We start from the raw sequence: 24,283 nt of genomic DNA on the forward strand, positions 1-24,283 counted from the left end.
CCATTGGCCGCGGATCGACCTTGTGTGCGATTGGACGCCGCAGAAGCCAATCAGCGTCCGCCCTCTCGTCTGCCCATCCGCCCGCCTCAGCGTCGAGCCAAGATGTCGGCTGTGAGTAGGGCCCTGACTCCGCCCAGTCTCTCTCGCTTCTGCGGGGCCATGACCGGGGCGCTGTTGGGCGACTGCATCGGTGTGGAGTTCGAGGGCAAAGAGCTGGTCAGGATGCAGGATGTGATTGAATCCGTTCAAGCCTTAGAGGAGGAGAGGCAGGAGGAAGGTAAAAAGGCTACGTTGATGGGCATTGGCAGCAATGCACTGACAACCCGGCGGCACGCTGGAGGTTCGCCGTGTTTGAGCGAGCTGTTGACAGCCAACAAAGTCTTTATACATTTATTTTATTCCACCGTAAATAACTGCAATATTTGAGAAACTATTCTTTTAATTTATTTCATACATTCTTCTCCAGTGTGTTTCTCGGTCCCACGGATGTAACGTTGCCATCGTTATTATTACCTGACAGGTTTTGTGTGAAGGTTACACAGAAAAGCTGGAGAAACTCAGCAGGGGCAGCAGAATCTAGGGAGCGAAGGAAATAGGCAACGTTTGGGGCCGAACCCCTTCTTCAGACTGATCGGGGGAGGGGGGGGGTGGGGGGGGACAAGAAAGGGAAAAGGAGGAGTAGCCAGAAGGCTGGAGGGTGGGAGGAGACAGCAGGGGAGCTGAGGAAGGGGAGGAGACAGCAAGGACTAACAGAATTGGGAGAATTCGATGTTCATGCCCCGGGGGTGTAGAGTCCCCAAACGGAATATGAGGTTTTGTGTGAAGTTTAGTTCAGGTTGTCAGTCACTTAAATTTTAATGGATATTGCTTGCATCCTTCTTCTTAAGGAAATGCATTATTTTCTCTTTGTTAACTTGCATTTCCTTTTAATGTGTGGCTAGTGTTCAATTTGCATCAGTAAACAAGAAATTGCAGTTCTGGTCCAACTCCAACCAGTTTCCATTTGTGACTTGGAAAAGATAGAAAATATTTATTCAAGGAAAAATTGATCATTCATCCATTTCCCTGTGAAGTGATGTGGAACTGTGACTGCAGGTGTATAGTTCCTTGAAAGTGGTGGGGTAGATAGGTTAATCGAGAAGGCTTTTGGTACCTTGGCCTTTGTCAATAAAGGTATTGAGTATAGACGTTGGGATGTTACGTTACAATTGTACAAAATGCTGGCGAGGTTGCATTTTGAAGTATTGTGTTTAGTTTTGATTCCCCTGATAAAGGCAGGATTTTATTAAGACATCCTTAAGAAAGAGTGCAGAGAAGATTTATGAGGATGTTGTCGGGACTCGATAGCATGAGCTATACAGAGTGGTTGAGCAAGCTAGGGTTTGATTCCTTGGAGTGCAGGAGGCTGAGGGGTGATCTTATAGAGAGGTGCATACAATCTTGAGGGGAATAGATAGGGTTTAATGCACAGGGTCTTTTACCCAGCACAGGGGAATCAAGAACCAGAGGACATGCCCATATGTGTATTTTTACAATACTGGAGAGTTTTTGACAAACAAGATTAGTATTCACTTTTTTACACTAATACGATGTTCTTCACAAAAATCTACCCATCATGTGATACCTTATAAATAGCAGATATAACTTGGATAACTTGAACACTGAAAGTCAAAACATATTTTCATAATAGACAATTTTTCATCGTTTTCCCACCATTTTGGACACCAAAAGTGTGACATTAAAAACTCTGCCACATTTAGTCATGAATATTTAATTCATAAATAAACTTCATATTGCCCCTCTTACATATACGTTTTGATAATGGTCTAGGGAAATATCTTCATCTATGCTAGGAGGAAATACAGTAACACAAAGATAATACAATACAGTAAAGACTCCGTAACGGTTATTGTGCTTGGTGTCCATTGTCACAACATCAGTTATCGGGGTCGGTAACTCCGTAAGTTAAACCACAGGAGCTCCAAACCTCTAATGCTTTTCAAACACCCAACGAGGTATCCTATGGTAGTAGCGATCTTTGGGTGAGTGGGGGATTTTTTTTCCTGCAGTTCCAAGACTCAACCTGGAATATTATGTTCATACCTGGGTTCACCAAACGTAAATAAATAATATCTTACGTAAACATTTTGCAGCAAAGATTGAATTGTGGTATGATGAGTTTGTCATTTATGGAAAGACTGTCTTAAAATCAGGAATCTCATCCATGTTTCATACGAGATGTGTTTATGTGGGGAGTAGTGAATCTTTGACATTTTAATTTGAGACGTGCAAAAATGCTCAGTTGTTGAGTGTAAAGAAAGCAGATTGATAGATTTTTATGGAATCAAGGAATATGGGGCTTGTGTGGGAAATGGAGCTAAAGTAAAGAGATCAGGCATGGCGTGGCGCACCTCCAGGTATGCTGGTCCTGACCCGTGTCGCTGTGTGGAGTTTGCATTTTCTGTCTGTAACTGCATGGGTTTCCTTCAGGTGGTCTGATTTCCCCAACATCTCAAAGATGTGGGAATTTGTAGGTCATTTGGTCACTGTTAATTGTCCCCAGTGTAAATAGTATTAATGGGAATGTCGGAAGAATAGATTACAATGAAAATGGGCAGGGGAATGAGTTTCTCAGAGTTACCATAGACATAATGGGTCATAAAGATGTTGCATATTGTGCAAGTTGACTTGTTGAAAGTGTGTAATCTGTACTGTGAGAGATAAAGACAAAATTGAGTTGTTTCCTTGGTTGGGGTGTCTCAAACCAGTGGCGAGGTCTCAATCTAAAAATGGCTGGCATTTCAGGGCAGATGTGCAAAATCTTTTTACCAAGAAGTTAGTAAATCTTCAGAATTCTGTTCAGTAGAAGAGCTACAGAGGCTCATTGGTCCAATATATTCAAGATAGATATTAAAGCTATTAGGAGAAAGGAATAAAATAAATTTACTGCAGGAACGTGGCAATAAGATTAGAAATGAGTCCATATAACCATAAAATAACCATATAACAATTACAGCACAGAAACAGGCCATCTCGACCATTCTAGTCCGTGCTGAACACATAATCTCCCCTAGTCCCATATACCTGCGCTCAGACCATAACCCTCCATTCCCTTCCCGTCCATATAACTATCCAATTTATTTTTAAATGATAAAAACGAACCTGCCTCCACCACCTTCACTGGAAGCTCATTCCACACAGCCACCACTCTCTGAGTAAAGAAGTTCCCCCTCATGTTACCCCTAAACTTCAGTCCCTTAATTCTCAAGTCATGTCCCCTTGTTTGAATCTTCCCTTCTCTCAGTGGGAAAAGCTTTTCCACGTCAACTCTGTCTATCCCTCTCATCATTTAAAAAACCTTGATCGCAGTCTTGATAGCATTGAATACGATTGCATGCTTGAGGATGACATACTCCTACATCTGTTTGCTTTCTTATGATAAGAAGAATGCTCTTATTGTATATACGAGGGGGTGAGAGTATGATGAATGGAGGGTATTATATTTGGTACTCACAATGTGGTACTTTTAATGGCAAATCTAAAAGTAGTTTTGGTGGCCTCTTTGCAGAACACCTCCATCCATCTGTAGGGGGGGACCCTGAAGTGCAATCTTCATACTATGTCCACTTTAACCTTCTTCCTTGATCTCCTTTGTGGCTCCTACATACGTTTATGGAGCAACTTTTGGTATCTGATCAAATATGTTCTAGCCCAAATGCTTCATTGAATTCAACAATTTCAGGCAACCAACCCTGTTTTTGTCAGTTCTGCTGAAAGGTTGTCAACCTCCAACATTGACTCTGCTTTATTCTCTGCATTGATTCTGCTAAACTGCTGAATATTTCCAGCATTCTCATTTTAAAATGTGAAGGTCTATCTACTGTGAATACAACACAAGAAGTGTAATGATTTGGATAAATGTGCCACTCCAACTACACACAAGAAACAGCCCATTTGATTGGCATTCTCACCAGCTTTGCTGCTCCGTGGTTGCCGTACATCTAATTTGTGAGTTGAGCTGCTGCAATTTGCCAAAGCATCTTTGACAGCAGCTCCCAAATCGGCAACCCCTACCTCTGAGAAGCAAAATAGCTGCAAGTGCATGGAGCTATCATTGCTTCCAAATTTCTTTCTATACAGATGTGTTGTTATTCTATCTTGGTTATCATTGAATTCCCTATGTGACAACATTATGGAGGTTTTTTTTGCATCACCACCATCTCCAACAATTAGTTGGGCACAACATTTGTATATGCCAGTGATATCCACGTGTACAGAATAATTAAATAAAGACATGTACTATGTACTGGCCATACCTAAGTTATGAACAGGTTCTATTCCGGAGAATAGTTCGTAATCTAATTTTTTTGTAAATCGGAAATTAACAAAAATAGTGTGTAGGAGAGGACTGCAGAAACAGTAGTGATGGGGGAGCAAGCAGGCTCGGGTAGAGCGGCCATCAGCTGGCCTCACGGTCTCAGAGAGATAGCGAGCAGTTCTGATCAGCGCTTCCAGCTCTGCTCAACCCATCTCGTGAATATTGCGGTTTAGCGGGGAGATGGGGTGAGAAGGCATGCCGATGCCCCATTCCAACCCGGCACAATATGCCGGCAGCAGCCAGCAATTCCACAAATCCATCTCTCCCTGCTCTCTCAAATACCCAGGGAAATATCCTTCTCGTCCCCAAGCCTTAGTTGATGTCTTACAACTGATTGCTTAACACAATTTATTTTACTTTCAGGTTCATTAGTGTATTCAGATGATACGGCAATGACTAGGTGTGTGGCACAGTCGCTGATAAGTAAACAAGACTTTGATGAAGTGGATATGGCTAAGAGGTAATGTTTTACAGAAACTGAGGCTTGGGAATTCTTTACTTGTGATTTTATTAAAAATTAAATTAAATTTTAATCATGCCTTATTCTATTCTGGCACAAAAATTGTAAATATGATCATATAACTTCTCATTGTATTTTGTATACAATACATCTTATTGATTTGTCACAACTCCTGAGATTTGACTTTTTATTGTTCAAATTCACTTATCTACAATAATAGAGAAGAAAGGCACCTTGAGAAACCGCCGACTTGTCTTTAACCATTTGCGGTGCTTGTTTGTTGTACAGTTCACCACTCTTTGTTGATGTCAAGGAATTAGTATGCTTATCAGATCTTCATTTAATAAAAATATTTTATGCTGTTTGCTGGTTTGTTAAACTTTAATCCTTTCTTGTATTTTGCGTGTGCTGTGTACAAATAGCAAGCATGCTTCCACATCTCTGGAAGGTGATCTGAAAATGCTCAGTAAGCTATTTCAAGGTACACAAAAATGCTGGAGAAACTCAGCGGGTGCAGCAGCATCTATGGAGCGAAGGAAATAGGCAACGTTTCGGGCCGAAACCCTTCTTCAGACTGTCTCCTCCCCTTCCTCAGCCCTCGGACTGTCTCCTCCCATCCCTCAGCCCTCGGGCTCCTCCTCCTCCTCCTCCTTTTTCCTTCCTTCTCCCCGCCACCCCCTATCAGTCTGAAGAAGGGTTTCGGCCCGAAATGTTGCCTATTTCCTTCGCTCCATAGATGTTGCTGCACCCGCTGAGTTTCTCCAGCATTTTTGTGTACCTTCGATTTTCCAGCATCTGCAGTTCCTTCTTGAACAACAAGCTATTTCAAGGGTCTGGATTAGCTCCTTCAGTTTGCTGTTTTCCCAAAGCCACTGTTTCACTATGGTAACATACAATTTAGCGTTGTGGAAGGTGACAATAGAGATTGTGGAGTCACAGTGTCCCTTCAGTTTGCAATGCCTTTTAATGCAATAGTGGCTGATCGGTGGCATGACTCCATAAACACACTTGCCATGTGAACCCTATTTAAATTAACAAAAATCTCATAGAGTTCATTTTCTTTGAGTCAAGTAGCTATACAAAACAGAAATAAGCCATTTGGCCCACCATGTCCATGCAAACCAAGTGGGCATACTGGGCTAGGTTTATGTTTAAGTTTATTATCCTTCCTCCAAGCCAATTCTGAATCTATTTGGCTAGCTCGCCTTGGATTCCATGCTGTGTAACTTTCCAGACTTTCCTACAATGCAGGGACCTTGTCAAAGCCCTTTCTAAAGTCCATTATAGATAATGTCCACTGCCCTGCCCTCATCACAAAAGGTGAGCTTTCAAAAAAACGTTTAGGTTTGTGAGACATAATATCCATACATATCTATCCAAATGCTGGTAGATACTGTGCCTAAGAATTACTTCCATCAACTTTCTCACCAGTGCCGCCATGCTCGCTGACCTGTAGCTCCTGGCTTGTCCTTGCTGATCTTTTAAAATAATGGTAAAACACTTGAAGTCTTCTAGAACTTCACCTGTAGCTATAAATAATGCAAGTATCTCTGCAAGAGCTTCCACAATTTCCTTCCTATCTTCCTGCAACGTGCAAAATACATTTGGTTGTCCTCGGGAGATTTATCTACCTTATTGCGCTTTGATGCTGCCTCTACCTCTTTGGCAATTTGTACATGATCTACGATCACAACTCTTATGCCTTAATTCCTTAGCTTCTATTCCAGAGGAAATGGATAAGAATTATTCATTAATGTCTCTCCTATCTCTTATGGTTCTACACAAAGACTGCCTCGCTGATCTATTTAGGTGACCAATTCTTTCCCTAGCATCCTTTTACTCTTAATATACCTTTAGAATCTCTTATTATTTTCCTTTACCTTGCCTGCCAGCTCTATTCCATTGTTCACTTTTAGCCCTCCTATCTGTCTTTAAGTGTACTCCAAACTTCTTGTACTCACAGAGGAATTTGTTAGACCAATCCGATGAATGCCTCCTTTATCCTGACCAGATCTTCAAAATCACTCATCAACCTCAAAATTAAACTAAACTAAACTAGGGTTCCCTAAATGTGCCAACCTATCCCTTCACCTGAACAGGAACACGTTACCATGTTATCTTGCTATCTCACTTTTGAAAGCCTTTCACTTGCTGTTCCCTTGCCTGCAAACAGACTCTCTCAGTCAACTTCTGTAAGTTCCCGTCTAATGTTTCCAAATTGGGCTGTGCCCCTATTTAGTGCCTTAACTTGTGGAGAAATCCTATCCTCCGTAATTAGTTAAATGTAATAGAATGATAGTTATTGGTTCCAAAGTGATTTCCCCCACCGACAACTTAAGTCGATAGTCCTGTATTGTTTCTGTGGATTTTGTGCTTTAGTGCATCCCAAATTACTTTCTAATATGCCTGGCATAATTTTTTAAGATTAATTCCCTAATTCTAAAGTTTCCCTATCATAAAATAATGTTTTGTTATTTGCCCCACAAGTTTCCCCGAATACCTTAAAATCTTAACTGAGTAATTCCTTAACATTGTAGATTGCAACTATGTAGATAACCTCCCCTCATAAGTAGAGTCCAGTTATCATTCTGATAGATCTATACTGCCCATGTTGGCTCTGAATAAACCTTGTATGAGCAATCCATGGCTTTATATACCCATCGTATTACTTTAACATCATACTCCTTCGTCCAGACTATTTTATATCTTAAAAATCCAAAATCTATTTGCCTTTTTGATTTTTTCTGTATCTCCTAGATCCAGAATGGATGGCTTGTCTCCGAGCTGTATTGAAATCTATATTCCATAGGCGTGTCCAATTAATTCGTCAAAAGGTTTAGTGAATGAAGTAAAATTAATCTTTACTATTAATCCAACTATTTTCCAGCAGTATATTTCAATTTGGATTATGTATTTATATTAAAAATCCACCAGGATATTAAATAAGTATTTGTACACCCTTTTGGCCATCACTGAAGACTTCCCTCTGTAGGAGATCCCTGATTATAGTAAACTTTTTTATAACTGGGTTTTAGTGTTCTCAGGCCGTGATTAAGTATTGTACATGTAACAAACTGCTGGTGATTTATGTTGCACAAACAAGGTAACCCAATAACTGTAAAGATCATTCTGAGTGAATTGAAAAGCCAGCCTCTCCTGTTAGATTATTCTGTACTTAGTCGATTGGTGTTAATAACATAGTAAAAGTGTAAACGATCAAATTAATTATCTATTTTTACTCTTGCAAATTGAATTAATAACACAACATAGATGATGCATCCTTTGTTTTCCTGATTTCCTGTTGGTATTTGTGGTTTTTGGGCAAGTGAAAAACAAAGTGCTTGAGAACTCGGAGGGAGACGCCGTGTCCATGCGGAGAAATGGACAGATGACGTTTCGGGTCAGGACTCTGTGCCTGACACTCTGAGTTCCTCAGCAGTTTTGTTTTTCACTTGCCCAAAAAACACAAATACCGACAGGAACAGCATCTGTAGTCACTTGTGTCTCTATGATACAAGTTAGTATTTTTATGGAGGGTCCTTCTTTTTCCCCTTTGTCTCTTAACCAAGTGATTTATCATTGTTAATTTCATATTTCATCTGAATTGACCCAGCTGCTTTCTGAAATTTGCCTTTAAAATCCTTTTGTTGAAAGAGTCAAATAGTATTTCCTATCTGTGTTCTGGCAAAGCTCCCAACTATGATCCTTCAATTCAGCACATAACTTATTCATCGGTCAATAGATCGTGCATTACTGTAAGCTGCTGTCAGCGAAAACTCCTGATAATTCACGGATCACCTTGAAGGCTGTAGACAATCACATATTCTTATCCAGCCTTAACTTCCTCAATTTTCATCCCACAAAAGCCCTATTCTTGACCTCTGTGGTTACTGACACATCCAATTTTTTTCCATGTTCCATACTTAAGGTTAGTTTATTGTCATATACACACCATGGTGCAATGAAATTCCTAGTTCACGTGGAGGTCCTAGAGTAAACATGGGAATGCTTTATGGACTTGCAGCAAATCTTTAACAAGGTTTGAACTGAAAGGCTACTAAATATTTGCATTATATAGGGTTGGGGTAGGTTAGAGTAAAAAGATTTTGGAAAAAAATATTAAGATCGGATCCTGAATGGGAACATGAGACAACAGATGCTGGAATCTTGAGCAAATGTCTTGAGGGTTGCATGTAATCTGTCCATTTCCCTCCTAAGATGCTGCCTGACCTGTTGAGTTCCTCCAGCAGTTTGATTTTTTTTCCCCACAGATTCTGAATGGGTGATGTTGATCCTCTGTGTTTAGTTCTGAGTTCACTTCTTTGAACTGAGTCAATCATCAAGTTGGATATTGGCTTGGAGGAAATAATGTCCGAACTTTCAGATGATGCCAATGTGAGAAGTGCAGTTAATTTATTTTGAATATTCATGGAGAGATACAGAATTTTGTGCCACCGAGAACTGAATTAAAAAGGAGCAAAAATAGAACAACTTTATACAAAATATAAAGGTATGCATTTCTTAATGTAAGATGATGTGACCAAGTTGAAAGCATTCTATATGGATAGAAACATAGAAAATAGGTGGAGGAGGCCATTCGGCCCTTCGAGCTAGCACCTCCTTTCTTTGTGATCATGGCTGATCGTCCCCAATCAATAACCCGTGCCTGCCTTCTTCCCATATCCCTTGATTCCACCAGCCCCCAGAGCTCTATCTAACTCTCTCTTAAATCCATCCAGTGATTTGGCCTCCACTGCCTTCTGTGGCAGGGAATTCCATAAATTCACAACTCTCTGGGTGAAATTTTTTTTTCTCACCTCAGTCTTAAATGGCCTCCCCTTTATTCTAAGACTGAGGCCCCTGGTTCTGGACTCGCCCAACATTGGGAACATCTTTCCTACATCTAGCTTGTCCAGTTCTTTCATAATTTTATACGTTTCGATAAGATCTCCCCTCATCCTTTTAAACTCCGGTGAATACGCCTAGTCTTTTCAATCTTTCCTAATATGACAGTCCCGCCATCCCAGGGATCAATCTCGTGAACCTACGCTGCACTGCCTCAATCAGAAGGATATCCTTCCACAAATTAGGAGTCAAAAACTGTACACAATACTCCAGATGTGGTTTTACCAGAGCCCTATTCAACTGCAGAAGAACCTCTTTACTCCTATACTGAAATCCTCCTGTTAAAAAGGCTAACATTCCATTAGCTTTCTTCACTGCCTGCTGTACCTGCACACAAACGTTCAGTGACTGGTGTACAAGGACACCCAAGTCTCGCTGTACCTCTCCCTTACCTAACCTAACCCCATTGAGATAATAATCTGCCCCCTTGTTTTTGCCGTCAAAGTGGATAACCTCACATTTATCTATATTATACTGCATCTGCCGCGCATCTGCCCACTCATTCAACAGTTTATAATTGTTTATCTTTAGGAATTTGTTTGACACAGCAACAAAGTTTTTATTTTATTTGTGTTCTTCAACCCCTCAGGTTTGCTGAAGAATATAAAGAAAATCCAAACCGTGGCTATGGAAGTGGTGTCATTCGTGTATTTAAGAAGCTTCTTAGCCCAAACTGTGTTGATGTTTTTAAACCGGCGAGGGAACAGTTTAAGGGAAAGGGCTCCTATGGAAATGGAGGTGCCATGAGGATCGCTCCAATAGCACTGGCATATCCAGATATTCAGGATGTTATAAAGGTCAGCTTAATGCATATTGGATATTTTTTAAACAGCTTTATTTTTGGTTCTTTCTTTCTCCACTATTTCCACTTCTCCAGCTCTTTGGAATCTTCCCTGGATAGAATTATAAGTATTTTATGGTTATTGTTTGTCTATTAACATTACCACGTTAACAGTTGTTAACAATGGATCCCTGTGCTTACCATTATATATTGGCATATATGTATAGACCATTATATATTTCTTTGAGCTTATTGTTAACCATGTTAGATTACCATTCAGTCCAATTGCAATTGGACTATAAAAATAAAATGACTCCTGTATGGTTGGGGGTGGGTGAGGGCAGTCAGCAGTTGAAGCAGCTCCTTTGGCTGGCTATTAAAATTTCATTTTATGCTAACTAAATAGTTTTTGTTCACCTGCCAGAGTTTATCTGTACCAGTGGATCTCCTGGGGCATTGTTTATGGTAAGTTAGATGGTACTCCTGTTTTTTTTTAAGACGGGAGCATTACTTAATATGCCACAAGTGTACAAGAAGATGGAGCTTTCAAGTCATGGGTCTAATAGTAATCAAAAAGCACTGCACTAGAACAGGTGGGAAATTCCTTCAAAATGTTTTTTTACAGGAAGAACTCAGATTATGACAGTCGTGGGTTCCTGAGAACTGTTCGTAAGTCAGAAACGACCAAAAACAGTTTGTGGGAGAGGATCGCAGAAACAGCAGCGAACATGCATGGGGAAAGAGACCTTCAGCTGGCTTCACTGATCACTGAGTGAGCGAGTCTGATTCATGCTGGTCTCCCAATTGCTTCTTCCTACGTATGGGGTGCCCATAAGCTGGATGTGAACCCATGGAGAACCTGTATTGCAGAATGGAAGAGATTTTTGAAATGCAACTTTTTGGTTTTATTTTTTTAAATTGAAAGCTGATTAAAATATTGAATGAAATATGGCAGTCATTTCAGATGTGAGTCTAGGAAGAGCATTATATGTATGTGGATTTTCTGAATCATTGCTCTGGTTGAGATTGTTGATAGGTTGCATAGACCGCAAAGAGAAGGTTATGTAAATCTTTCGTAACATGTCAGTTTCTTTGTTGAACTAAATTAAGGTAAATTGATGGAGCAAATGCTGTTGCTGACTTCAAATTCTGACCCAACATTTTAACACCATTGAAGAGTTCAGGATTCTTTATTTATTACTTGTGGACAACTGTCCTGATATTATCCCTATAGTGTTGTTTTGTTGTAAGGAATTATCTTATTACTGCTCAAATTGTTATTGTATAAAAACTAATATCATTGACATGCCTTTCTTATTTTATCTTTCCTTTCATTATTTATTGATAAAATAAATAACATGTCCTGGCCCAACATAATGTATTCATACTGGTGAATGGCTGATCTATTTAAGCAACATTTGCAGTTAAGACCACTTTTGAAACAACTTAAATTATTGTATTGAACTTAGAATTTTACATGTGTTTTTTCCAAAGGTTGCATTAGCGCTGGAGGAATATCTTCATTCTAGTTGGTAAAATGCAAGGAGCATACAACTTTCATAATTAATCAGCTAAAGGAAAGCAGTGTTTCTACTCTCAGGGCAAATTAGCGTGAACTAATTCGACAATATAGTCCTTTATCAATTAAATTAGAAGCCGGCACTGTCATCTTCTACAATAATTCTGTTTTGTTTTGTTGTGGGACAGTTTGCAAAGAAAAATGCAGAAGTGACCCATGCATCCTCACTGGGCTACAATGGCGCTATCTTGCAGGCCCTTGCTGTTCATCATGCCTTGCAGGGGGAGTTGAAGGAAGACAAGTACTTGGATCACCTCATTGGGGAAATGCAGTTGATCGAGAATGATGAAAAATCTCTTTTAGATGCAAAAGAGTAAGTACAGACCTAGGGTGGCCTCTTGTGGCCACCACTTTATTTCTCCAATAATTTAGTGTTATGGTCTTGTACACATAGTCTAGGATTAATCTTGTGAATAAACCCAGGTTGAACTGCATTGAAGAATAAAAATATTTGGCGTACAATTGTTTTTTACCACCAAAGAATGTATGATTATGGCAGAAATGGGGTACAATTAGTTAACATCCAGTATCCTGTCAACTGATAGATTTACACCCTGAGGAAGGATTATGTGAACATCTGCCTATTGTAAGTTTTTGGTCTATTTCTATTTTGTGTTATCATACCATACCATATTCCCATTAGTGTAGAATTCAATGCAGTGTAAATTCTTCTATTGTTAAATCCAGATTTTGATCCAGATGTTAGAATTCAAAGGGAATTGTGTATCCCAACTATATTTACCACATAGAGACACAAAATGCTGCAGTACCTCAACGGGTCAGTCAGCATCTTTGGATAAACTGGATAGGTGATGTTTCAGGTCAGGATCCATCTTCAGACTGATTGCAGGGGGGAACTGGAGGAAAAAAAGAGAAAAGATGAGGAAGCCGGACAAATCACGGCTGGCGGCAGATATCCTCGGCGAGGGGATTTCCTAATATGCATATTGTTTGATAGAAGCAGGTGGAAACTCAAAAGAAAACATAATATTGAACTGTGAAGCATGTTTAAAGATTTCTGGTGGAAACTAGTGCAAGATCAGCAAGGGTTCAAGGTTCAGTCTGAAGAAGGGTCTCGACCTGAAACGTCACCGTTCCTTCTCTCCAGAGATGCTGCCTGTCCCTCTGAGTTACATCAGCATTTTGTGTCTATGTTCAAGGGAAGGAGGCAGGTGGTGGCAGGGTAGGGGGAGGTGTTTGCAGAAGTTACTTAAAATTGGAGAATTTAATGCTCATGTCGTTGGATTATAAGCTTCTCAGGCGGAATATGAGATGCTATTCCTCCAGTTTGTGTGTGGTCTCACTGGCAATGGATGAGTGCCAGGACAGAAAGGTCAGTATGGAAATGTGTTCTGAAGAATTTACTAATTTCATGTCCCAATCTATTGAAGAAGCATTTTCATTTGCTGCAAACTATCTTGTCAAGCTTTGGGAGTTTGCTTAACTTTGCATCCAGAATGAGTTATACCTTAAAACATAAATCTATGTACTTGGTATTGTTAAAGTTTTCTGAAAATCACTTTCTATTTTAAATACTAAGTATTTCAATATTTCAACTAATATGAAGGAAAATTGGACCCATCTACAAAAATAAATTAAAGAATGTTGATAAAAAAAGGCTAATCTTAAATTATTAAAAAAAGTCGAAATGGTATTGTATAATTTAAGCAGCTCATGGGTATTGGCCTTTTGTGTTTTCAGCAGATGTGCTCTGTCTCGATTTTTTTCCTCTACACTTAAAGTTGGAAATGTATTTGAACCAGCTAGTTGTCCTGCCATTTTGGGGTAATATTAAGATTTGGACAATAACCTTTAAGGGAACTGTTGAAATCTTGTATAGTCAAAGACCATAGTTATTTTTGATGACCTGGGCAGGAGGAAAACTGACACTCGTGTTACAACAAAGAATGTAGTTATCAGTATAGTCTCAAGTTGTTCTAGGTATCATTTAAAAAAAAATCAATTTGTAGCTGAGGATGTACATATTACAATAGTAATATCATCACAGTGTATAAGGCATATGCCGTAGAAAATAAAGCATCCAATATGCTGTTTGCAGCATGCAATATGTTTATGGCTTTAGATCTATGTTGCATTGCCTTCTTTAATGATATTAGCTCATATTGTGGTTTTATTTAATTTCTCTCGCATTGTTCTCTCGGTGGTTTGTTTAACTCGGAGGAAATTATATTTGGTTTCCTTAATATTAGCATGACTGTCTTTTAACCAATTGTCTAGGAGCATGCGATGAACTCAAGGTCACTCAATCGATGTTTAAAGTAACCATTATCTTACAATTGCAGTAGTAATTAGCTTCTGTGATTTCTAGCCCTGATGTTGTGTGTACATGCAAGCTGAGATGGCTCTGGTAATAATTACTGGTGACCAGAAGGAATATTTAGAATTTGTAGGAATTGTAGTGTTTCCATAATGTAAGATCTGACATAGTCGTGGGACGTCCAACACTCAATTCAGGCCGTATTTTTGTCACATGCAAGAAAGTTGAAGTACAGGTGCAATGAAAATCTTGTAGCAGCATCATAGGTGCGTGTAATGTACATGCAACTAGAGAAATGTTTGAATAATATTTCCTTCCTGGAGAGCTATGCAATTTCTCTTACAAAAGCTGCAAAGAGATGAAAAGACCAACATGTTCCACAGTAGCATGGAAGTGACAACTTATAAATTTGTATTAAAATTTTGGAATAGCTTTAATGGCTACGCATGCTCATTGCCTTCAGCCTTGCTCAAGAAACATGTAAAACATCTGTACAACATTAATGTTGTCAGAAAAAAAGACACAATGTACCGGAGTAATTCAGCAAGTCAGGCAGCATCTCAGGAGAACCCAGGGAGATGGGGTTTTGAGTCGGGATTGTTCTTCAGTATGATCCATGATCTTTAGGAATGCTGCATGACCACTGATTTACTCCAGCACTTTGTCTTTTTTTTTGTAAATCAGCAACTGCAGTTCCTTATGTCTCCATTTATGTTGTGAACATGCATTCTTGTCAATATGTTACCAATTTATGCAATTTCTATATAATTTTGAAATTTTTAATTAGATTTTACAGGCACCATTTCAGACCCTTTCATGGCTTGAATACAGGCCTTTTTTAATTGCTATTGATACCACAAATTTAATTTCAACTATAACTTTTGACGAGTTATCTGCTGAATAATTTTGGTAAGTTTAAAAATAGACAACAGACAATAGGTGCAGGAGTCGGCCATTCGGCCCTTCGAGCCAGCCATTCAACGTGATCATGGCTGATCATGGACAACCAGTACCCTGTTCCCGCCTTCTCTCCATATCCCTTAACTCTGCTATCCCTAAGAGCTCTATCTAACTCTCTCTTGAAAGCATCCAGAGAACCAGCCTCCGTCGCCCTTTGAGGCAGAGAATTCCACACACTCACAACTCTCTGTGTGAAAAGGTTTTTCATCATTGCCGTTTTAAATGGCTTATCACTTATTCTTAAACTATGGCCCCTGGTTCTGGACTCCCCCAACATTGGGAACATGTTTCCTGCCTCTAGCATGTCCAAACCCTTAATAATCTTATATGTTTCAATAAGATCCCTCTCATCCTTCTAAATTCCAGAGTATACAAGTCCAGCCGGTCCATTCTATCAACATATGACAGTCCGCCATCCCGGGAATTAACTTTGTGAACCTACGCTGCACTCCCTCAATTGCAGGAATATCCTCCCGCAAATTTGGAGACCAACTGCACACAATACTCCAGGTGTGGTCTCACTAGGGCTCTGTACAACTGCAGAAGGACCTCTTTGCTTCTATACTCAACTCCTCTTGTTATGAAGGCCAACATGCCATTCACTTTCTTCACTGCCTGCTGTATCTGCATGCTTACTTTCAGTGACTGATGAACAAGGACCCCCAGGTTCCGTTGTACTTCCCCTTTTCCCAACTTGACACCATTTAGACAATAATCTGCCTTCCTGTTTTTGCCACCAAAGTGGATAACCTCACGTTTATCCACATTAAACTGCATCTGCCATGCATCTGCCCACTCACTCAACTTGTTCAAGTCAACCTGCATCCTCATAGCATCCTCTTCACAGTTCATACTGCCACCCAGCTTTGTGTCATCTGCAAATTTGCTAATGTTACTTTTAATCCCTTCATCCAAATCATTAATATATATTACTAGACCAAGTGCAGACCCGTTGGGTCTGTTCCCCCAACAGTGGGGTGGGGAGGCGGCATGCAGCGTCACACACTAACTACTCCCCACCCCCCTCCCGCACCCACGCTAATGGAGGGGAGGAGGGGAGGAGGGAGGAGAGAGAAAGAGAGAGAGAGGGGGGGGGAGAGAGAGAGAGAGAGAGGGGGGAGGAGAGAGAGAGAGGGGGGGGGGAGAGAGGGAGAAAAAAGGGGGGGGAAGAGAAGGGGGGGGGAAGAGGGTGGGGGGAAAGAGAAGGGGGGGGAAGAAAGAGGGGGGAGGGGAGGAGAGGAGTGGGAGAGGGAGGGGGGGGGGAGGAGGGCGGGGGAGAGAGGAGGGGGGGAGAGGGAGAGGGGGGGGGGAGGGAGAGGAGGGGGGGGGGAGAGAGAGGTATGGGGGGGGAGGGGGGGGGGGAGGGAGGGAGGAGAGGGGAGGGGGGGGGGGGGGGAGGAGAGAGAGAGAGAGTGCCTTTTTACTTCAACCCAAACCCAAACAACTATTTGCAGGCAGTGCTTTTTTTTTGCCTCTAACCATATTTTCATTTTCAAACCAAATTAAGGGTACTCACAGTGCTGTAGACATTTGTCAGTGTCATTCAAAGCTCTGATTGAGGCACACCACTTGCAGAGACTGATTGAGGCACACTACTGATTGAGGCACACTACTTCCTGGTTTTATAGTCGCTCCCCCTCCCTCCAGCAGGGGCAGCAGAGAGAATGGGGAATGTTGTAAAAACATTAATATCTCTGTCAATTTTCATCGACGGGAAAAATCCTCGGCACACACGCGGCGGAGGGGGGCTCTGAGCGAGGTGGCCAGAAATGACGGCCGTAGGTGGTGGAGTACTCTCGGAAATCGCAGCACAGAAAGCTGAAACCGGCCAAGAACAGAGTTTTAGTAATATAGATAAATAGCTGCGGCCGCAGCACCAAGCCTTGCGGTTACCCACTAGTCACTGCCTGCCATTCTGAAAGGGACCCGTTAATTCCTACCCTTTGTTTCCTGTCTGCCAACCAATTTTCTATCCATGTCAGCACCCTACCCCCAATACCATGTGCTCTAATTTTGCCCACTAATCTCCTATGTGGGTCCTTATCAAATGCTTTCTGAAAGTCCAGGTACACTACATGGCTCTTCCTTGTCCATTATCGTTGTTACATCCTCAAAAAATTCCAGATGATTAGTCAAGCATGATTTCCCATTCGTAGTTCCATGCTGACTCGGACCGATCCTGCTACTGATATCCAAATGTGCCGCTATTTCATCTTTTATGATTGACTCCAGCAACTTCCCTACCACCGATGTCAGGCTGCCACCGATGTCACCAAAACGGCAGATTATCGTTATTCCTTTGGGGATGGGAGCGTAGTTTATGTTCTAATCAGTTTTGAACTTAATAAACCATAACATTAAATCTAATTGTTTCCCATTTAATTGCTTTTCCTAATTTGCTGGCAAGTCAACTTGAATTACTACTTATCCGGTACACGGTTAAGTTGGTGCTAAAAGAATGTCAAGCAGAAGAATAATTACATACGCTTTGTGGTTGTTGCTTTGTCTTTGGTGGCTGTGCTGAATGGAATACTTAATTTTGTTGAATCCGTTGGATTAAAATTCCTCTTCAGTTGATATGAATTCTTGGCTTTCTTGTAATGCAGGCATTATTCAGCCTTTGTAATGTTGCTGTTTTAGCATTAAGGGAGTAATAATCTAGCTATTATTATGATCTGTCTTGTATTGTGATTATTATGGCAAAATCTGAAGCTTTCACAATCATATGGCATTTCTTTAAAAGCTAGGTGGGAGTAATCCTGTTTTTTTTTCCCCCAAAATTATTTTCTATTGAGAAGTTCCCAAGGTAATCTGTTTGAATTAATATTCCCAATATAATCTTGGGATATTAGGGCTACATTACAGAATTATTTGGTTAGGGCAAAAAACAAGAGAAGCATGAGTGGGTTAGCATATGATGAGCTTTTGATAGCACTGGACCTCTACTCGCTGGTGTTTAGAAGGTTGAGGGTGGACCTCATTGAAGCTTACAGAATAATGAAAGGCATAGATAGAGTGAATGTGGAAAGGTTGTTTCCACTGGTGGGAGAGTCTAGAACCAGAGATTATATCCTCAGAATTAAATGGCCATTTGGAAAGGAGGTGAGAAGGAACTTCCTTAGTCAGAGGGTTGTTAATCTGTGGCGGGCTGTGGAGGCCTATCAGTGGATATTTTTAAGGCAGAGATAAATTCTTGATTAGAACGGGTGTCAAGGGTTATGGGGAGAAGGCAGGAAAATGGGATTAGGAGGCAGAGATCAGCCATCATTGAATGGCGGAGTGGACTCGATGGGCCGAATGGCCTAATTCTACTACTATAACTTGTGAACTTTTGAATCCAGTTTTTTTTCTTTAGCTGCATTAGCTTTTAATATATTTTTTCCTAAATTTAAAATGGGTATTTTATATTTTCAATTTGTTAAATGTAATATTGACTCTCCATTCCTGTTGTCTTTACTTTTCAAAAAATACTTCATCTGATTCTTCTCAAAAATTTTGCTTTCAACTTGAACATGGCCATAGTGACCTTAAGAATGAATAACTTTGTACAGAAATGAGCTAACAAGTTTCAAAATATTTTGAGAGGAATCTGAGAGATTAAATTTTTGTTTGGTGCTTAAATATGCACAGAGTATTCTACTTCATTACCATGGGTCATCCACATTCTCAGCTCAGATGTGATCGGTGCACAAATGTGCATTTTGCATCGTTTAACTTGAATTAACAAGATTAACTTGAATTGTATCTGTGATTTGTTACATGGAAAATTATTCTTAAATTTCATAATAATGGGTGCACAAGAAGCAATGTTTTCACGAGCTGGATGTAAAGAATATGTTTCAACTTCCTTTTAAGTGGGATGGTGTGTCATGAGTGGGCTAGAGTGTGCAGGATTTGTGGTTATTTTGATTTGTTAAACATTTTGAGCAGTTAAGGTCTTTGGAAATTCTTCTGCAAGATCATACTTAAAATAATAAATCTATGAATCATAATAATTCAACCTTGAAAGAAGATTGGAATAGGATGTACATTTTTTATATCCCAGGGTTAAGGTTTTGAAAGAGCCTTGAAGTAATTAATTTTTAAAACTTGCTTATGTTTGCTGTGAACATATAATAGATGCATTTGATCGGGGATTGAGGTGAGATATGATCTTTTTTTATGGAGCATTAATTGGAAAATGTGATCCTGGCACGATTAACTGCTATTTTAATCCCGTTTATAAAAAAAACGGAATTCCCGCAAAAGAGAACATTTTAATGCTAAATTATTGCAAAATAAGTTTTTCCATGATTTTCTGTTTTTATGTTACACTTGGAGATTTCTTGCAAAAGTGTGATCTGCTCACATTGCATATTCATATTTTCACTAATGTGACCACAAATGTTTGAGCTTGCCTGTTCACTTGCTTTCTGATACGAGCAGCTCTGTGTTTTGTTTTTGCAGACAAAGCCCATTTGGTCCTCTTACTGGCTTGCTTTTACTTTAAATCAATTAGCAATTTTGAGTGCATATTATCTTCTCTGCTTGAATAGCTATGATTAAGTATGTACAAGATAAGGAGTTTTGTCATGAGCACGATTCAAAGCAGTCACAGTAAAATTGGATTTCATAAAATCTGATTTAAAATGTGGAGATCTGACATCGTAAGAAGGGCCAAGTGGATATTAAGATTTGATGTTAAGATTTTATATTTTTATTTAAAAAAAATACTCCCCTTACAACGGATCACAATGATTTATATGCGATTCCTCTGGAGAATCTTAAATATTTGAGAAAGAGACAAATTTGTTTCTTTTTAAGTACATTATAACAATTTTCCACAAAATTTGATGTGGAAAACCTATTAGAAGCAAAGAGCTCTTCCCTGTTTGGACACCCCAATAGTTTATTCTCTTTCCTTTTTTTTCTAGTTTTCAAGAATTTCCCTTTTGCAGTAGATTGAAGAAAATGAAAACATTTTTATCACGAACAGATGTTTCAAAAGAAGAGGTCATTAATGCATTGGGTAAGAGTGCTGTTTCCATTTTCTACAAACTTGTGTATTTAGTTCTAGCTTTATTAATTGGCAAATGTATTCAGTTTTGTAGAATGGCAGGAAAAGAACAGAGAATAGTTTAAGCTGAAAAACAATTAATTGGAAGTGAAGAAAGCAGCTGCTCCCTGCCAATCTTATTTTTTGCATTTAACTACATTTGTTTCAATGCCCAGAGAATTTTTGAATTTACGAATTTAACTGAGAATTGTAGGTTTATGAATATTGTCAACATATTTATCCCAAAATAAAAATTGAAATATCTTTTGCAATAAGAAAATTAATCACGTGCATCTCCTTTCTTTGTAAGACTAATATTTACAATTTTTGAATATAATCAAAGAGGCACTGTCGTCTTTCCATATTTTGCCTACATTTCAAATATATGCTGGAGCTTTCACCATTCAGTGGGAGATGAAGGGGAGAGAAGATCATTCCATAGTGTTGCAGATAAATATGAAATTTTAATCTTGAAGCTGTAATACGAAATGCTTTGTTTTCTGCATTTCTGTTGGCATCTTTAATATGAAATGCCGCAAATGTCCACTCAGTTCATCGTTTTGTTTTCTGCACACAATGATCATTCTTCCTCATGCCATGTGAGAATTTCTGCTTTGTTTGAATATCAGGCGCAAAGCCAACAATTCAAATAGAGTCCTGTGTTTCTGCAATACATCTCAAGCTAGTGCAACTCTTAAATGTATTCTGCAATGCTTTGTACCTTTTATAGATATTACTTGTTTCTACTATGCCTGTAAGGTTTGTGCAACTTTTGTTTTCAGGAAATGGGATTGCAGCTTTTGAATCAGTGCCAACTGCAATTTATTCCTTCCTGAGGTGTATCAATCCTGATCCAGAAATTCCAGAAAAGTACAATGGGCTTGAAAGGACAATAATCTACAGCATTTCACTAGGTGGTGACACTGATACAATTGCCACAATGGCAGGAGCAATTGCCGGGGCTTATTATGGAAAAGATCACATTTCACAGACTTGGCAGAGGAGTTGTGAAGCATATAAAGATGCAGATTATTTTGGGGAAAAATTGTACGAAATTTACTGCCGTCGCCTTGCTTCTCCAAAGACAATGGGATAGAATTTAATTTAAGAACTGTCATTGTCATTAAGAATATATATTCAAATCTCAAATGAATGTATGTGGCTGTGAAAAAGAACAGGTAATTTCTAAATCCAGTTAGTTACTTTATGGATTTTATTCCAATTAAGCAATCAAAAAGTTTGTATCATATTTCAAAATGGTTGATATTGCTTTAACTTTAACAAAAAATAACAGAAGTGTTGCAAAGAAACTTCAATTGTAATTATTATTCCTTTCTATACAATCACAAATCTCAGACAAAGAGTTATATGTATAGAATTTTAATTCCTTATTTAAATGGAATTTGTTACGTTATCTGAACAAATTAAGGATAGACTGTAGTTACTAGTATCTTGACTATATTTGGAGCTTCAGTCATGAAAATGTTCCTTTTGCCAGGACAGTAGGTTTGTGATTCCTTCACTGCTAGAGTGCTCTGTTTAAACCTTTTGTTATTAGTTTGTTACTTAAACATCACACAAACTCCACCATGATACTAACCATTGTATCACTAAACCTAAATATTGTAGTAATTTGATTTTACAAACCTGGGATTAGGGGTTGCCTATTCTCACCTAAATGGAGATAAATTCAATTCAAATTCAATTTAAATTCAATATGGTGATAGAGAGATAGAAAAATTGCACCTGCTTAGTTGATACCCGTTGGTAGCCTAGCCTTTTTTTTTTTGCAAAACCTAAGCCATATATATATACGATAACTGGCTGTTGACTTTTTTTTAACAAGGGTCTGTCATTGTTTCTGGCAGCGCATCCCATCTCCTAAACCACCATAATTATTTTTCCTAATCTTTTCCCTTTGTCCTGATGTAATACTAACTTGTAAGCTAGCAGAAGTTTTTTTAAACTGATTTTCTAGGTTGGGACTCTACTGTCTTTAATACAAGCATATAATATCAATTCCATCCATTTTGATGGAAGATATCAGTTTCTTTATCTTTTGTGCCTAGAGCTTCTCCTCCTGTCTCATAATTAACTGACTACAATATTTAACTGCAGCCTAAATGTTTAAATGTGGTTGTATTACTTTTATACAAAAGGTTTTTTATAAAACTTAGGATTAGATATTATTTATTAATTGTATTAACTTCTCATGTTTTAAAAGTACTTACTTGTTTGCTTTGCCTTGCATATTAAACCATTTTGGCCGTTGATTATCATTCATATGCATATATGTATAGAGCTTAGTTCTTCAAGTGTATTTACCAGCATATAAAGTATTGCAGTGAAATTCCAGTAGTACATTGTTCAACCATTCAGAAATCCTGTTGGTTCAATATCTGGATCACCCAAGATACACCCACTGCCTGCCCGTGGCAGTGCCACTTCCCCTGTCCCTCACTAAAATATTACCACGTAACAACTTTTTAAAACAAAAGTGAATTAGAAAATCTGCTGTCTTGCTCGACAAGTCCCATGCATAGCAAGTTAATGATACTTTGTTGCATTAGAATTAAATTATTCATGCTAATAATATAAAATAGTTTTATTGAAAGAATTATACTTTCGCAATGTTCATTATCCATAGAGATGTTTTGGACTAATTAGCTCATGACATGGATTCACTTTTACCAGTGTTTGATCTGCTGTCTTTCAGTGGAGACATTAGGCTGTGGCTGCATAAAGTGGACAGGAAGAATCACATGATCCTATCAGGAGGTGAACATTTTTCTCAATGCCTTGAGCAATTATTTAGCCTAAAATAGTACCACTGAAACAGATTATCTGGACTTTACCTTGTCGCAGTTTCGGGGAATTCACTTTGGACAAATTGGCTCTTTCCTGTATTATAATAGTAACTGTGCTTCAAAAGTACTTCACTGACTGTAAACATATGCAAATGTCCTGACAAAAAGAAACAGATTTACAAATGAGCAAGTTTATTTTTCTTGATTTGTAAATGCTTCCCAAGTGTAATGCTTTCCCAAAGCATGCCTGATGGAATTAAATTGTTTATGTAAAGTTTAAAGGTAGTAGGGTGAAGGGATTAGGTGTCATTGTAGCTTGATATTTTATTTGTTTTTGTGTTAAATTCTAGAGGGGAATAGAAACTTATGCAATTGTACATGCAGTCAACAACTAAATAACCATGAAATACTTTTCGTGTCACGAATGCATAAATGTAGATATTGTTATTGTCTAAAAATAGACTGTAAATATATACAGATTCTGTATATTGGTCCCCATAATATGCCAAAATCAGTTTAACTTTGAAGTGCTTCGAGCCAATCAAGATAATAAAGATGTTTGCTTTTGATTTATCTGAGCGAGGTGTTGATAAGCTTTACTGTATGTCCATTATACGTACGTTATGTAACATTGCCTGCTGCATTTCATAATAAAGGAGTTAATTCTCTTGGGATTTGGGAATTCAGGTAAATACAAATGAGGATAGCATGCTTTTGAAGGAACTGTTCTGCAGTGTAAGTCTTACTATTTACAGATAGCGTATTGCAGGATGTAATTGTGATATATCGAAACCATGGTTTTCAATTTCTTGGCCATCATGGGCAATGTGGCTGTCATGTTTGGGCTTGGTTTATGTAAACCAACTTTCTGTACATCAGTTTCAAAATGTGGTTTTAACAAGATGTGACATGAGCTGCACAATGTGCTCATTGGGCCCGAGATAGTGAACCACTGATTTGAACCATCCTTTCATTCTTCAGAAAATGTACCAAATGTACCATTTGGAAATCGTTGAATAGGAACTGGGGACTGTACTGTCCTGCCTCATTCTGGCATTAATCTACTACTGCCCCTAAGGTCATATGGTTTGGGAAAAAAT

At 39.0% G+C, this 24,283-nt stretch overlaps 1 protein-coding gene across 1 annotated transcript; it reads left to right on the forward strand.

Moving 5' to 3' along the window:
• The first annotated feature begins 64 nt into the window (after positions 1–64).
• adprs (ADP-ribosylserine hydrolase) lies at positions 65–23,761 on the forward strand. The gene is made up of 6 exons (XM_055656301.1): positions 65–277; positions 4,742–4,838; positions 10,333–10,540; positions 12,232–12,416; positions 20,255–20,349; positions 21,159–23,761. Exons 1-6 carry the CDS (start codon positions 103–105, stop codon positions 21,470–21,472), a joined length of 1,074 nt encoding a protein of 357 aa, XP_055512276.1. The 5' UTR covers positions 65–102; the 3' UTR covers positions 21,473–23,761.
• The last annotated feature ends 522 nt before the right edge of the window (positions 23,762–24,283 follow it).

The sequence above is a fragment of the Leucoraja erinacea genome, chromosome 26, assembly GCF_028641065.1.
Source record: "Leucoraja erinacea ecotype New England chromosome 26, Leri_hhj_1, whole genome shotgun sequence".
NCBI lineage: Eukaryota > Metazoa > Chordata > Chondrichthyes > Rajiformes > Rajidae > Leucoraja > Leucoraja erinaceus.

Coding starts and splice junctions, on each gene's coding strand:
- adprs (XM_055656301.1), top strand. CDS start 103: ATGTCGGCTGTGAGTAGGGCCCTGACTCCGCCCAGTCTCTCTCGCTTC. Junction 12,417..20,254: donor TCTCTTTTAGATGCAAAAGA/GTAAGTACAGAC, acceptor TTTTTTTTCTAG/TTTTCAAGAATTTCCCTTTT. Junction 20,350..21,158: donor AGAGGTCATTAATGCATTGG/GTAAGAGTGCTG, acceptor TTTTGTTTTCAG/GAAATGGGATTGCAGCTTTT.